This window comes from Mus musculus, chromosome 16 (genome assembly GCF_000001635.26).
Source record: "Mus musculus strain C57BL/6J chromosome 16, GRCm38.p6 C57BL/6J".
NCBI classification, from domain to species: Eukaryota; Metazoa; Chordata; class Mammalia; order Rodentia; family Muridae; genus Mus; species Mus musculus.
The window spans coordinates 13,784,177-13,798,946 of NC_000082.6; the positions used below are offsets into that span (position 1 = coordinate 13,784,177).

Consider the following 14,770-nt stretch of genomic DNA (forward strand, 5'->3'; position numbering starts at 1 on the left):
AACCCCAGCACTTGGGAGGCAGAGGCAGAGGCAGAGGCAGAGGCAGAGGCAGAGGCGCAGAGAGAGGCAGGCAGAGAGAGAGAGGCAGAGAGAGAGAGGGGCAGAGAGAGAGAGGGGCAGAGAGAGAGGCAGAGAGAGAGAGGCAGAGAGAGAGAGAGAGGCAGAGAGAGAGAGGCAGAGAGAGAGGCAGAGAGAGAGAGGCAGAGAGAGAGAGGCAGAGAGAGAGAGGCAGAGAGAGAGAGGCAGAGAGAGAGGCAGAGAGAGAGAGGCAGAGAGAGAGAGGCAGAGAGAGAGAGGCAGAGAGAGAGAGGCAGAGAGAGGCAGGCGGATTTCTGAGTTTGAGGCCAGCCTGGTCTACAAAGTGAGTTCCAGGACAGCCAGGGCTACATATAGAAATCCTATCTTGAAAACCAAAAAAAAAAAAAAAAAGAAATTAAAAAAAAATACAAAAGTATTTTTTACTATGTTTATCACTTTTAATAACTCACTTTTAACACCCATGTGTGCTATAGCAAGGTTGAAGGGCAGGACTCCTTGTGGGAGTTGGCTCTATCCTTCTCCCACATGGGGCTCTAGGGTTGACTGCAGGCTGTCATGTTTGTAACCAGTAGTCTTAGTTCGTCCTCGAGCTGCTTTTTATGATTCTGTCTTATTTAATTAACTCAGTGGCTGTCAACCAAGAGCAATCTTACCATCTGCTGGTCACTTAACAATGGCTGGACCCACCTTTGCTTGTCAGAAGTCGGGAAAAACTGGCATCTAGTGTGCTTCCCCTGCCCCTCCGCCCGCCCACGTGGGCACTTAGAGGGGTGGGCTAGAGCACTTGGTGTTCTTTCAGGAGACCCAGGTTCTGTTCCCAGCACCCACGTGGCAGCTGACAACCTTCTGTCACTTTCTTCAGGGGATATGACACCTTTTTCTGGTCTCCTGCATGTACATGATGCATACATATATGCACATGCTGGCAAACACTTATACCCATAAAAAAAAGAATGAGAAAGAAGTAAGGACTGTGTCATGATTAGCTATGGTGCTGCTCCCATTTGTCTGCACCCCATTCCTCCTGACTTTTTACATTTAAGTCAGTTTATTACTACTCTAGTTACTTGACAAAAGTTACCAGTGATTATATTTTTACCCCTAGTAATTTTTCACTTCCTTCTTTCTTGGGAGACAGGTCTGTACATATCCCTGGGTGTATGTAGACCAGGCCAGCCCAACTGAGAGGGATCCTTCTGCCTTCTATGTGGGGGTTGGAAACTGAATCCAGACCTCCTGGAAGAGCAACCAGTGCTCTTCACCACTGAGCTGCCTTCCAGCCATGAATTTTTAAAAACTTTTTTTAAAGCTCTGAATTTGTTTTTTAACTTGATTTTTAAAATTTTACTCAATAGTCATTGTAGGCTTTGAAATCTCCCTCTAACTTTGTAACTCTTGAATGCATGTGCTGCAGCTCCTGTGGGCCCAAGACATTGCCTCTACCAGAATTGTTAATGTGCTCCAATATGGCAAGTCAGACATATCTCTTCCTCAAATCCTCTTCTGTGCAGCCTTCTGCACCCTAAACTGGTTTATTGATTAAAACCAATTCTTGAGTTAGGAACATTGTAGTCTTTCTGGACTGTCTCACCTATAGCAATGGTTCATCCATGTTGGGACAAAAAAAGAAAAAAAATCTTTCCTATGTGGCTTTGTTGGTGTTCTCAAGTCTGAGTTCTTCTAAGAACTTCTCTTGATGCTGCCATGCTGTCTTCCTCCCTGTGGCTGTGTTCTGAACAGTGAAGCCTCTCCTAGGCATGCCATTCTTCTACTTAACCTTTAGTACCGTGGTAACACTCTTTTTCTCTGAGTAGAGAGCTTCGTGTTTTACATTTCCCTTTGTTCACCTGTATGTCCTTGAATGTCTTTTCTTTGTGGCTGGAGGTCTTCCTTAACATTTTCTTTTGAACCTTGGCTCTGACAGCATTGCTTCCTGCCCTAGGGCGAGTTCTCACACTTGTACTTCAGTGCCCTCATGTAAATAAGATGGAGCTCAGTACCTGCTTTGTGATTACTTGCAAGGAGTACATGAGTTAACATGATAAAACCTTAGATCACTGCCTGGGTCACAGCTCATGTTGTATCTGTTTATTGCTGCTATTGTAATCTACAAACTGCTTTATCTCAGATCCTGGTGAGATGTCTCTGGTTCTCTTAAGCATATGGCCTTTCCTCCATTGTGTCTATTTTCCAGACCTCAGCAGATCTTTGTGCTTCTATTCCTGGCATGCATGGCCTCTGTGCCCTGCGTGGTACTTCTTTGCTCACCAGAGTTGCTTGTTGGCTAGTTCACTGTGCACTAGAGCCAAGCAGAATTATGTTGTGTTCTGAAGATGTGCTTTCTCTTTGTTAGAAACGTTCCCCACAAATATATTACCCTTTAAGAGCTCCTGAAGTAGTAAGGCTTTTCCTGATCCTTTCCTTTCGTGGGTTCAAAGGACCAGTATCTGTGTTGCACTGTAGTGTCTATGTGTTGCACTGTAGTGTCTGTGTGTTGCACTGTAGTGTCTGTGTTGCACTGTAGTGTCTATGTGTTGCACTGTAGTGTCTGTGTGTTGCACTGTAGTGTCTATGTGTTGCACTTTAGTGTCTATGTGTTGCACTGTAGTGTCTATGTGTTGCACTATAGTGTCTGTGTGTTGCACTGTAGTGTCTGTGTGTTGCACTGTAGTGTCTGTGTGTTGCACTGTAGTGTCTTATGTTGTACTGTAGTGTCTGTGTGTTACACTGTAGTTTCTGTGAGCAGATTCCCCTCACTCTTACTCAGTGCTGAGACTACATCTCAGAGCTTGGAATGAATCCCCAGTACATCTTTTTTTTTTTTTTTTTTTTTTTAAACTTTAAAAAATACATTTTGCTGGGCATGGTAATTCACACCTTTAGTCCAGGATTAGGCAGGCAAAGGCAGGTACAGGCAGATATTTATACGTGTGAGGCCAGCCTGGTCTACCTAGGGAGTTCTTGGACAGCCAGAGCTATATATAGAGACCCAACCTCAAAAACAAAAGAGAATAACCAAACCAACAAAAAAATTACATACTTGGAAGGGAGGGGGAGAGGAGGCTTCAGAAGACAGCTTTCAGGAGTTTGTTCTCTTCTCCCACCGGGGGACATGGGGGTCATGCTTGCTCAGCAAGTCTTTTGCCTGTTGAACATCTCACCAGCTTCCTCCCCTCCAAAATAAATATGTATGTATGTGTGTATATATATTTGTGTGTGTTATGAAACCTGAAAGTTGAACATGGGTTCTCTGCAAGAACAATATGAGTTCTCCAGCCTCGTCCCCAGTTTCCTATATTGTATTTGTGATTTTTGTTGTTCTGGGGTTAAACTGGGCCTTAAGTACCGCTAATCCAGCACTCCATCTCAGCAGCTTCTTGGCACAGTAAAAAAGCGATAGCAGTTGTGGCTGCCTTTTTCAGAGTGCTGTGTGCTCTTACTCAGGGCTCACTGAGGCAGCAGTTCCTAACTCTGTTCTTGTTTTTCAGTGTTGGGGATTGAAAGCTAGAATGCAAGCATGCTGGGCAAGGGCAAGGGCAAGGGCAAAGGGCTGTCCCAGAGCCCCAGCCCCAGCTTCTGTTCTGTTCTGTTTGGGGTTTTGAAGGTGGTCTTAGCTATGAAGTGTAGCCTTTTCTCAAACTTGAGACTCCCCTCCCACTATTTCTGAATGTTGGTGTTACATACAGATGCCGTTGTGCTTTGTGGCTGATTGGCTTTTTATTAAAAAGCTTTTTATTTATTTTTGTGTGTGGGCACAGGTAGAAGTCAAAGGACCACTGTAGACTAAGAGTTTTAAAAGATGATTCTGTTTTGTTTTTTGTTTTTGGAGACAGGGTTTCTATGTATATCCCTGGCTGACCTGGAACTCACTCTGTAGACCAGGCTGGCCTCGAACTCAGAAATCCATCTGTCTCTGCCTCCCGAGTGCTGGGACTAAAGGCGTGCGCCACCACTGCCCGGCCCAGATGATTAATTCTTATGTATAGATGTTTTCCCTTTTGTGTATATCCGAGCACAGTGTACATGCCTGGTGCCTAAAGGAGCCAGGGGAGAGTGCTAGATCCTATGGTACTGGAGTTACAGTTGGTTGTGAACCACTGTGTAGATAGATGCTGGGAATTGATCCTGTGTTCTCTGAAACACAGTGCGTTTGACTACTGAGCCAGCTTCCCAGCCCCTAGATTTGCTTCTTTTCATATTCATGGCTTTTGGGGGTCAGACTCAGGTTACCAAGCTTGTGCTTGGCAGCAAATCCAGGGTCTTCAACATGGTAGGAAAGTGCAATGTCAAGTGCCCTTCGCACGCTTTTGTTTGATTTAGTATGTATGTAATCTAAGTTGTTCTGGACCTCAGTATATAGCTCAGGCCTTGGACTTGCAGCCTCTGTTTCTCACAGGCTGAGACCACAGGAGTGCACACTGTGGCCTCTCTGCCACATCTTAGTGGAACATACCTGTTTTTCTGAGTCTTTCATGTTATTGATAGAGGATTGGTACAAAGTAGATCCATTACTTTTCTGTAACACTAGACAGCTTGTGATTTTTCTTTGTTTTTTACTTAAGGATGACCAGATCATTAACTGGCTACTAGAATTTCGTTCCTCTGTCATGTACTTGACAAAAGACTTTGAGCAACTTATAAACATCATATTGGTAAGTACATTCTATTTCACTGACTAGCAGGTAATTGAGTATTTTGGAAGCAGTGTATATACCTTTCTACCATCTTCCTCTTTCATCTCTAGAGATTGCCCTGGTTGAATAGAAGTCAGAGAGTGGTGGAGGAGTATTTGGCTTTTCTTGGTAATCTTGTGTCTGCACAGACTGTCTTCCTTAGACCATGTCTCAGCATGATTGCGTCTCATTTTGTACCTCGTAAGTAAATGGGTTTTCTTCTTCCTTTCCCTACCTCTCACTTGTTTTCTCTGCCCTCACCTTCCATATTCTAGACAGTAGTCTGTTGGGCTCTCAGTCGTGGCCTAAGGTTGTGGTGGTGCTTCTCATGGGCTGCTACTGTGCAGAGCCCTGGGATGGCACGAGGTATCATAGGCAGGAAGCGTATGGATGTCACCCGACTTACTTAACTTCATTTTTGGTGTGTTCATGTGTGTAGTGTGCCCTGCATACAGAGAAGCTACAGGAATGTGTCAGATCCCTTGGAACTAGAGTTACAGGCCTTTGTGAGCTGCCATGTGTGTGCTGGGGATCCGGTCCTCTGGAAGAGCTAGCTCTCTTAATGTCTCTCACCTTTAAAACTACCTATTGATTGTTTATGCCCATGACAGAATAGAATAACAGATTTTCCTTTTCTTCCAAAGCCCGAGTAATTGTCAAGGAAGGTGGCATAGATGTTTCAGATTCTGATGACGAAGATGACAGTGAGTATGATCTTAGAACATGGGTCCTACATGGTAAAAGTCTCACCACTTACTCTCTTAGGGAGACAACGACAAATGATAGATTTGATAGATTCTTTCTGGTTTGTTTTGAGACAGGGCGGGTCTCACTATGTAGCTCTGCCTGTCTTGAAGTTCATAGGTGGACCAGGTTGGCCTCACATTCACAGAGAAAGTGCTGGGGTTAAAAGAGTACACCACCACACCCAGCTTGATAGACTGTTTGACACGTCCCTATTGTGCAGTCACCCACTCTTTTTTTGTATTGCTAAAATAAATAGCACTCCCCAACCTGCATTGGAGACAGGGCCTTATGTATCCCAGAACTAGTCTTGATCTAATGTAACTGAAGAGGACTTGAATTTATGATCTTCTTTCCCTACCTCCTGAATGCTGGGTTATAGCATATATATACTGCCGTGTCTGTTTGGTGTAGCTTTAGCTCAGTGTTTTGTGAATGCTAGGCAAGCACTCTGCCAGCTGACCCCCACCCCACCCCACCTCTATTTTATTTATTTATTTATTTATTTATTTATTTATTTATATTTTGATTTTCCGAGACAGGGTTTCTCTGTATAGCCCTGGCTGTCCTGGAACTCACTCTGTAGACCAGGCTGGCCTTAAACTCAGAAATCCACCTGCCTCTACCTCCCAAGTGCTGGGACTAAAGGCGTGCGCCACCAGGCCCGGCTTATTTTATTTTTCAGTAGTGTCTCTGTAGACCCAGCCTGGCCTCACACTCAGCAGTCCTGCTGCTTCAGCCCGGGGAGGGTTTCACTGTATGCATGTGCTGCCATGCTTGGCTAAAACTGTAGCTCTTTCAGAAGAATCTCTGCAGGTGTGACGTAATTAATCCGTTTAATCTTCATTGTTAATTGAAGAGACAAACCATGCAATTCTTATTTCTTTGGTTGGTTGCTGAGTTTTCGTTAGAAAGTTTTTTTAGCTTTAGGAACATGATTTTGCAGGTTTTAGTTTTGATATTTATACTTCCAAATTTTTTTTTGTAGATCTTCCTGCAATTTTTGACACATGTCACAGAGCCTTGCAAATAATAACAAGATATGTCCCATCGTGAGTATTCCTTTGTTGACTTTGAATCATGGTGTTTGGTTTAACAAGTTAGGGGTTAATTCTGGTGGGTCACCTGCCTGTAATGTGTACACACATCTCTGGAAGGAGGAGAGAGATATTAGTAGATTATAAAGTATACTAGCATTAAAACCTGGGTTATATGCTCTTTTTCAACTGTGTTGATAGCACATGTTGAAAATGGTGTTTCTATTCCTATTTCCTATGTTTGTTATTTTAATTTATTTAAAAATCTAATTTGAGCCGGGCGTGGTGGCGCACGTCTTTAATCCCAGCACTTGGGAGGCAGAGGCAGGCGGATTTCTGAGTTGGAGGCCAGCCTGGTCTACAGAGTGAGTTCCAGGACAGCCAGGGCTACACAGAAAAACCCTGTCTCAAAAAACCAAAAAAAAAAAAAAACCAAAAAAAAAAAAAAATCTACTTTGTGTGTAGGCCACAGGTGTTCAGTGTGTCATAAGACATCTATCAGACTAGGTTCCATTCTGCCACCTTGTAGCTAGAAGTCAAACTTAAGATGCAAATGTCTTTCCCTCTGAATCATCTCATCCCTGTTTAACTATATATATTTAATTTACACATAGTGGTCCTACCTCTGTTTTGTATAGAAGTTGGTATTTTACTTTTATCTTCAACGGATACAGTATCTAAATACTTTTACTGAAATCCAGTATGTACATGTGCATTGTGCCATATGAATGAAATCACTTATAAAAAGCTTGGCGGGCTTGTGGGTTTCCTTGGCAGTGTTGCTTTTGTTAACTAAAGAGGGGAAGTTGTGGATGGAGGGTGCTGTATTGCATATATGGAATCTCAGCAGCTGGGAAGGTGGGGATAAGGAGGGTTAGGCATTCAGAGTCATTTTTGGCAGCACACAGTTTGATGCTAGCCTGGTCTACATGAGACCCTGTCTTACTTAAAAAATCTCAAGTTAATGATACTTTGCCTATTTAATATACTACGCGCTGATACCTGTTTTACAACTTAAACTGAAGTCTGTTAAGCTTCGGAAGGAGAAAAGCGGGCCTTTTGACTGCTGTCCTACCAGTTAAGCAAGCAGGTTCTGCTGTGAGGGGTTTGACAGTTTCCTCTGAGACCCTCTTGACTGGGTTTACTTACCTGAGGCTGGGAGCCTTTTTTGCCTTTTATGTCTTTATTGTTCATCTGCGAACACCAGTGTCTTAGAAAGTCAGTTGACATGGGTTGCTTTTTTGAAACAGGACACCATGGTTTCTAATGCCAATACTGGTGGAGAAATTCCCGTTTGTGAGGAAGTCCGAGAGAACATTGGTAAGAGATCTTTCATGGAAAGATAGTTTTGTGACTTTATTTTAGTTGGTATTATTATTGTCAATTATTACTTTGAATTTCTTTAAAAATTTTTTTAATGATTTTATTTTATGTGCATTGGTGTTCTGCCTACTTGTGTGTGTGTGTCTGTGTCTGTGTCTGTGTCTGTCTGTGTGAAGATGTCAGGTCCCTTGGAACTGGAGTTAACAGACAGTTGTGAGCTGCCTTGTGGGTGCTGAGAATTGAACCTGGATCCTCTGGAAGAGCAGGAAGTGCTCTTAGCCTTTGAGCCATCTCTTCAGCCCCTAGTATTATCTCAAATATACCTTTTTAGATTTTTAAACTCAAGACTTTCACTGAGTGTTGTGGTGTAGGCCTGTAATCCTGCAAGTTTGAGGGCCATCCTGACCTATAGTGTGAGGTCCTATCCCAAAAACATCAAGAGAGAAGACTGAGAACATTCCTCATAATGTTTTCTTATCATTTTTTGAAATAGGGCCTTAATCTGTAGCCCAGTCTGGCCCCAGGGTATCCTAAGTGCTGGGGTTATAGGTGTGGGCTGCTACACCTAATGTCTAATTCATTGTAGTTCTTGTGTCATGGACAGAATCCATTTCAGAAAACCTTTTGCGTTGAATGCTTATACACACACAAGAATTCCCAGGGAGGCTGCAGATGGAGCTTGGTGGCAGTGCTTGCTTAGCACCCCTAGGTCCTGTGTTTGATCCTCAGCACCATAGCTGAGTAAAAGAAAGTTATCAGAAGTTAGTGGTGTGTTACTAAGGAGAAATGCTGGTGGGGATGGCGACTAGATTGACTAACTTAGCAGATAGAGATTTGACGACTGCAGTTTAGAAACTTTTCTATTTATGTTTTTACAATAAAAGTTTTGTAATTGCTGTTTTGCTTATATTCTGAAACTCTGTGCTGAATTCACCTTTTTATGTCTCATGCTTAGGAATGTTATGTTCATAACTTATTAAGGATAAGTTTATATTTCCCAACTTTGAGGCGTGAAATTCTGGAGCTTGTTATTGAAAAGCTACTCAAGTTAGATGTAAGTATCAATCAGATCACCTATATTTTTTCCTCTATTTTTATGGGATTTTATGACTACGTATTTGTATGTGGAGAACAGTCCAGATCTTTGCTTCCCTCTCGTCATACTTTTAGAACTTGGCCTGTTTTCTGGGAACTGTAGACAGCTCAGTCTGGGGTTAGGGACAAGGTGTGAACAGTCATCAAAGGCAGAGGTGCACTGTGGGAAGTGCTGTGAGCTGGACTGCCTGACGGGGCTCTGTGTAGGATGTGCTGTGAGGACGGCCCAGAATGAAATGAAATGAGATTCTGCATCGATTTATGTTTGAAAATTCTTATGTATAATATATGGAGGAACAGGTCAGGCTTTGTTTTGTTTATAAAGAAACAAAAAGGGAAAAGGCTGTAAAAGATACATATTCCAGTTTGGACAGGTTTAGTTGCAGGTAGGGGCTAGTTGGAGAGTACTTACTGTGGTAGTTTGAATAGGTATGACCCTCATAGACTCATGTGTTTAAATTCTTGGCCCATAGGGAGTGGCACTATTAGGAACTGTGGCCTGTTGGAGTAGGTGTGGCCTTGTTGGAGGAAGTGTGTCGGTATGGGGGGCGGGCTTTGAGGTTTCCTTTGCTCAAGCTCAGCCCAGGGTGGGATACAGTTTCTTTCTGCTGCCTGCAGATCAAGATGTACAACTTAGGGCTGGAGAGATGGCTCAGTGGTTAAGAGCACTAACTGCTCTTCCAAAAGTCCTGAGTTCAATTCCCAGCAACCACATGGTGGCTCACAACCATCTGCAGTGTGATCTGATGCCCTCTTGTGTGTCTGAAGGCAAGACAACTACTCATGTACTCATGTACATAAAATAAATAAATAAATCTTTAAAAAAAGACTTAAAACTTCTCCAGCACCATGTCTGCCTGCATGCTGCCATGCTTCTCACCGTGATGATAATGGACTGAACCTCTGAAACTGTAAGGCAGCCCCATTTAAATGTTTTCCTTTATAAGAGTTGCTGTGGTCATGGTGTCTCTTCACAGCAATAAACCACTTACTGCGACACTTACAAGCAGTTGTAGCTAGAGAGCCAAGAATATGCTAGTGGAACAATTCAGTCAGGACAGGGAGCAGGAATGGTCAGAAGTGGGGGGTAACTTAATTCGTGGATGTTTGGAGGATCTGGAAGAAGAGAGTGTCAGGTTAGTACAATCAAGGATGAGCAAAGCAAAAGTCCTTGGATGGCTCAGCAAGGAAAGTGCTCATGAAAACTTGCAGTGGGTGTTGTGACCTGCTAATAGCGAAAGTGCTTGGAAAGCAAAAACAGAGTCTCCAAAGCTAGCTGGTGAGCTAGACTGGCCTTACCTGCAACCCTAGGTTCTGAAAGACCCTGCCTTGGTGAATAAGGTTGAAAGCAGCTGAGGAAGACTCCTGATAACATTGGGCCTGCCCCCATAAACATATGTAAATTTAGGTCTCTTACATGCACACATGCATTTGTATATACATAACATATGTAAAATTCATATATTGATTGATTGATTGTATGTGTGGGGGTCAGTAGAGGCATTCCCTATTATTGGAGCTAGGGGTGGTTGTGAGCAACCATGTAGCTGTTGGGAAATCAAACCCTTGTCTTCTGGAAAAGCAGTCAGTGCTCTTAAGTGTCAAGCCGATTCTTTAGCTCTTGCATGTGAAATTTAAAAAGTCCTTAAATTACGGTTTTTGGTGTTCTGAGATGGTTTGCCAGTGAATACTGCAGAGTGAATACTTGAGTAGAAGACTTGAGTTTTGGAATACTTGAAAACCTGAGGAGATACAATTCTACAACTGTTTCTTTTGATTTTGTTTTGTTTTTTTGGTTTTTCAAGACAGGGTTTCTCTCTGTAACAGAGCCCTGGCTGTCCTAGACTTGCTTTATAGACTAGGTTGGCCTCAAACTCACTGAGATCTGCCTGCCTCTGCCTCCTCCTGAGTGGTGAGATTAAAGGAATACACACCCTCTCCCCTCCCCAGCTGTTGTTCTTTGAGACAGGGCATTTCTGTGTAGTCCTGGTTGCCCTGAAATTCATTGTCTATACCAGGTGGGCCTTGAACTCACAGAGATCTGCCTGCCTCTGCCTCTTGAATGCTGGGATTAAAGCATGCATTGCAATGCCCAGCAAGATAGAATTCTTAGTGGAGAAAAGTATTTAATATTTTTTATCTTTGTTAACTTTTGATTCCCCCCTCCCTCTTTGGTTTTTCGAGACAGGGTTTCTCTGTGTAGCCCTGGCTGTCCTGGAGCTCACTCTGTAGACCAGACTGGCCTCGAACTCAGAAATCCGCCTGCCTCTGCCTCAAAGGTTCTGGGACTAAAGGTGTGTGCCACCACGCCCGGAGAGGTGGAGTTTCTTGCTTGGGGTTACACATCTGGCTACCTGTATACATGCCCTGTGAAGTCTTATATTCCTAAAGAATATTTTTAAGTATGTCTGTAAGGATCATGCATAGGCAGTAAGAAAAACCATGATTTGGATAGTGTGACTACATATCTACCACATTACAATATGTCTTTGTCTTGAAAGAGATGTAATGAATGTCATTGTGCTTAGGCTGCCTAGAGTGTCACAACACATCTCTATTAGGTACACTGGTGAAGGACTTGCCTTATAACTTTTCAGTTTTTTTAGTGGTAGTTTGTACCACCATTGTGGTGTAGTGTTAAACGGTGCTAATGGAGCCTTTTAGTAAGTGCAGTAAGCCTGGTGCATTGACACTCACCTTTAAACCCAGCACTAGGGCTGCAGAGGCAATCTCTATGAGTTCGAGACCAATGTGGTCTACAAAGTGAGTTACAGGACAGCCTGGGCCATGTGGAGAGACTCTGTCTCAAAAGACAATATAAAGTATATATAGTAGATTAATTTTCAGCTACAAATAGCTGCATTTTTAAATGCTTTCATTTATTTTTTGTGATATAGGTGAGTGTATCGCGGCAGGATATTGAAGATGCTGAAGAGAAAGCAGCTCAGACTTGTGGTGGGACAGATACCACAGAAGGACTGTTTAATATGGTCAGTATCTCTTTGTTTTGACATGGTTAAATGCCTTTGTTTTAATCTTCTATTTTGATTCTTGTCCTTTTAGCATTTCTACTAACAGAAGCTTTATCACTTCAGAGTGTGGAAAGACAGCTACTGGCTTAGCTTTTCCAAGGATTTCTGTTAAGACAAAATAGTGGAGGGGCTGGAAGAATAGCTGTGCAGGCAGAGTACTTGTCTTGTGTTTATAAGGACCTTAGTTTGACCTCTAGGACCCGGATAAACATGTTGGGTGCAGTGACATGTGCTCAGAGTCTTAGCATAAGTGAGGCACACACAGGAAGGCCTGTGGCATGGCAGTTGGGCCAGTCTGGAATAAGTGGTAAGGTCTAGAGTGAGAGACTCTGTCTCAGAGGTGGGCAGCAGTCCCAAGGAGGAGGACTAAGCAGCTTGTACATACGTGTGCACATGTGTGCCTGCTTACATACTTGTGGCAGATAAATAAACAAATACTTTCACAGACTTGTGAATACCTTCTTAAATGAGTATGTTGTTGGGATTACAGGTAAGTAATATGCCCAGTGCTGACATGTTATTTACTGCCTGTGTAAGATGCTAGTGGAGCCCTTTAAGATAAGTGCAGTAACCTTATCTTATGTCTAAGGCTTTAAGTTTGTTTTTGGTGAAATTTGTTTCACTTTCATTCTTCAAATGTTTTTCATTGTTTCTGTGAGCCACCAACATCTGAGGAAACAGCAGGCATAAAGTGTCCCAGCTTAGTTCCTGTTTTATGTTCATTGGTGTTTCGTCTGCATGCGTGTCTGTGTGATGGTGTCAGAAGCTGCTGTGGACTGGAGCTACAGACAGGTGTGAGCTGCCATGTGGAATAGAATCCAGCCGAGCCATCACCCTGGGGCTTAGTTTCTATGTTTTGTCAGTTAGATACCTCACAGTCGGCACTCTCTAATTGGGATGTTGTGTATGGTGGAGGTCAGCTGACTAAAGTTTGAGCTGCATTGAGGTACTGTTGAGTTGAGGCATCATGGATCAAGAGAGCTGGGAGGAGTGACGTGAGATCCTGTTTCTGGGTATGGCAGGAAGTGGCACATGTGTGCTGTGGGAGCATGGGTCAGAGGACAGTTTTTGAAGTCTTCTCCCATGTAGACTCTGGAGATGAGATACACTACGGTCACTGAGAATCTCGATGGCTCTGCTGCCTTTGACTCCTGGACATTGGTGTTCTGAGGCTGTGACTGGAGAGGCTGTGCATTCTTTTTTTTTTTTTTTTTTTTTCTTTTTTCAGGACAGGGTTTCTCTGTATAGCCTTAGCTGTCCTGGAACTCACTTTGTAGACCAGGCTGGCCTTGAACTCAGAAATCTGCCTGCCTCTGCCTCCCGACTGCTGGGAATAAAGGTGTGCGCCACCACGCCTGGCTAAGGCTGTGCATTCTTGGCAAACAACACAGTGGATATTAGCCCAGAAACATAGAACACCCAAGATACAATTTGCGAAACACAAGAAAATCAAAAAGAGGGACCAATTTTCAGTGACCAATGGGTGGATATTTCCCTCCTCCTTAGCATAGGGAACAAAATACCATGAAAGGAGTTACAGAGACAAAGTTTGGAGCGAAGACGAAAGGATGGACTATCCAGAGACTGCCCCACCCGGGGATCCATCCCATAATCAGCCACCAAACCCAGACACTTGCATATGCCAGCAAGATTTTGATGAAGGGACCCTGGTATAGCTGTCTCGTATGAGGCTATGCCAGTGCCTGGCAAATACAGAAGTGGATGCTCACAGTCATCTATAAGATGGAGCACAGGCCCCCCCAATAGAGAAGCTAGAGAGAGCACCCAAGGAGCTGAAGGGGTCTGCAACCCTATAGGTGGAACAACTATATGAACTAACCAGTATCCCCAGAGCTCATACCTCTAGCTGCATATGTAGCAGAAGATGGCCTGGTCGGCCATCATTGGGAAGAGAGGCCCCTTGGTATTGCAAACTTTATATGCCCCAGTACAGGGGAATGCCAGGGCCAAGAAGTGGGAGTGGGTGGGTAGGGGAGCAGGGCGGGGGGGGGGGGGGAGGGTACAGGGAACTTTCGGGATAGCATTTGAAATGTATATAAAGAAAATAATAATAAAAAAAACCCTGCAACAACAACAACAACAACAAAAAAGATACCTGTCCAGACCTGGGAAAGGTGACCCAGCCACAACACTGCGGACTCAGGGATGGGAACATGTTGGCGTATCTATCTGGGTCTTCCTGAGAGTCGGGGCTGGGGATACACACGTGTTTGCTTTACATGAGGATTCAGTCCCAGTCCCTCCCTCTCACCCTTGCTCCACCCCTTGAGCCCCCAAAAATAAAAGGAAAAAAGAGAATAGACTAGTGTTTATCGAAAATTCAAGACCTGACTGATCCACATTTCTGCGTGAGAGTCTGTGACAGTGTGTGTGTTTTCTCATCTTTTAGAAGAAATACTGGCCTTTGTCAGTTTCCCTAGACACTAAGGACTTCTGTGACATTTGTAATGTCGGTTTTCACTTGCTCAAAGGATGAAGATGAGGACACTGACCCTGAGAAGAAAGCTGACCAGGAGCAGCCTAACCAGATGGCTCATCCCACCGCAGAGCGCCTGGACGTCCTGCTGTGCTTGCTGCTGTCCTACATTGAGGATGTCTGCCGTGTGCACGGTAACCTCCAGGGTGCCCTGAGGATGATACAAAGGGTCAGATACAACACCTTCCGTGCCAGTGTCATAGTTTGAAAATGGAGGCAATGGGGTTAAGACTCTCAGTATTCAAAGTGAGGCCGTCAAAGCCCATGATGTTCTCACTGCTGGGCATTAGGTGGAGTTTGCACAACCTTAGGAAAAAAAATCACTTGTAT

At 43.8% G+C, this 14,770-nt stretch overlaps 1 protein-coding gene across 1 annotated transcript in view; it reads left to right on the top strand.

The window, feature by feature from the left end:
- The window catches only part of Rrn3 (RRN3 RNA polymerase I transcription factor homolog (yeast)), a 34,143-nt gene that overhangs the window by 3,478 nt on the left and 15,895 nt on the right, over positions 1–14,770 (top strand). The window contains exons 4-11 of the mRNA NM_001039521.1: positions 4,602–4,691; positions 4,784–4,913; positions 5,357–5,416; positions 6,445–6,508; positions 7,744–7,813; positions 8,772–8,870; positions 11,809–11,901; positions 14,436–14,574. Coding sequence (NP_001034610.1) covers positions 4,602–4,691; positions 4,784–4,913; positions 5,357–5,416; positions 6,445–6,508; positions 7,744–7,813; positions 8,772–8,870; positions 11,809–11,901; positions 14,436–14,574 — 745 coding nt within the window. The remainder of the gene's footprint in view (positions 1–4,601; positions 4,692–4,783; positions 4,914–5,356; positions 5,417–6,444; positions 6,509–7,743; positions 7,814–8,771; positions 8,871–11,808; positions 11,902–14,435; positions 14,575–14,770) is intronic.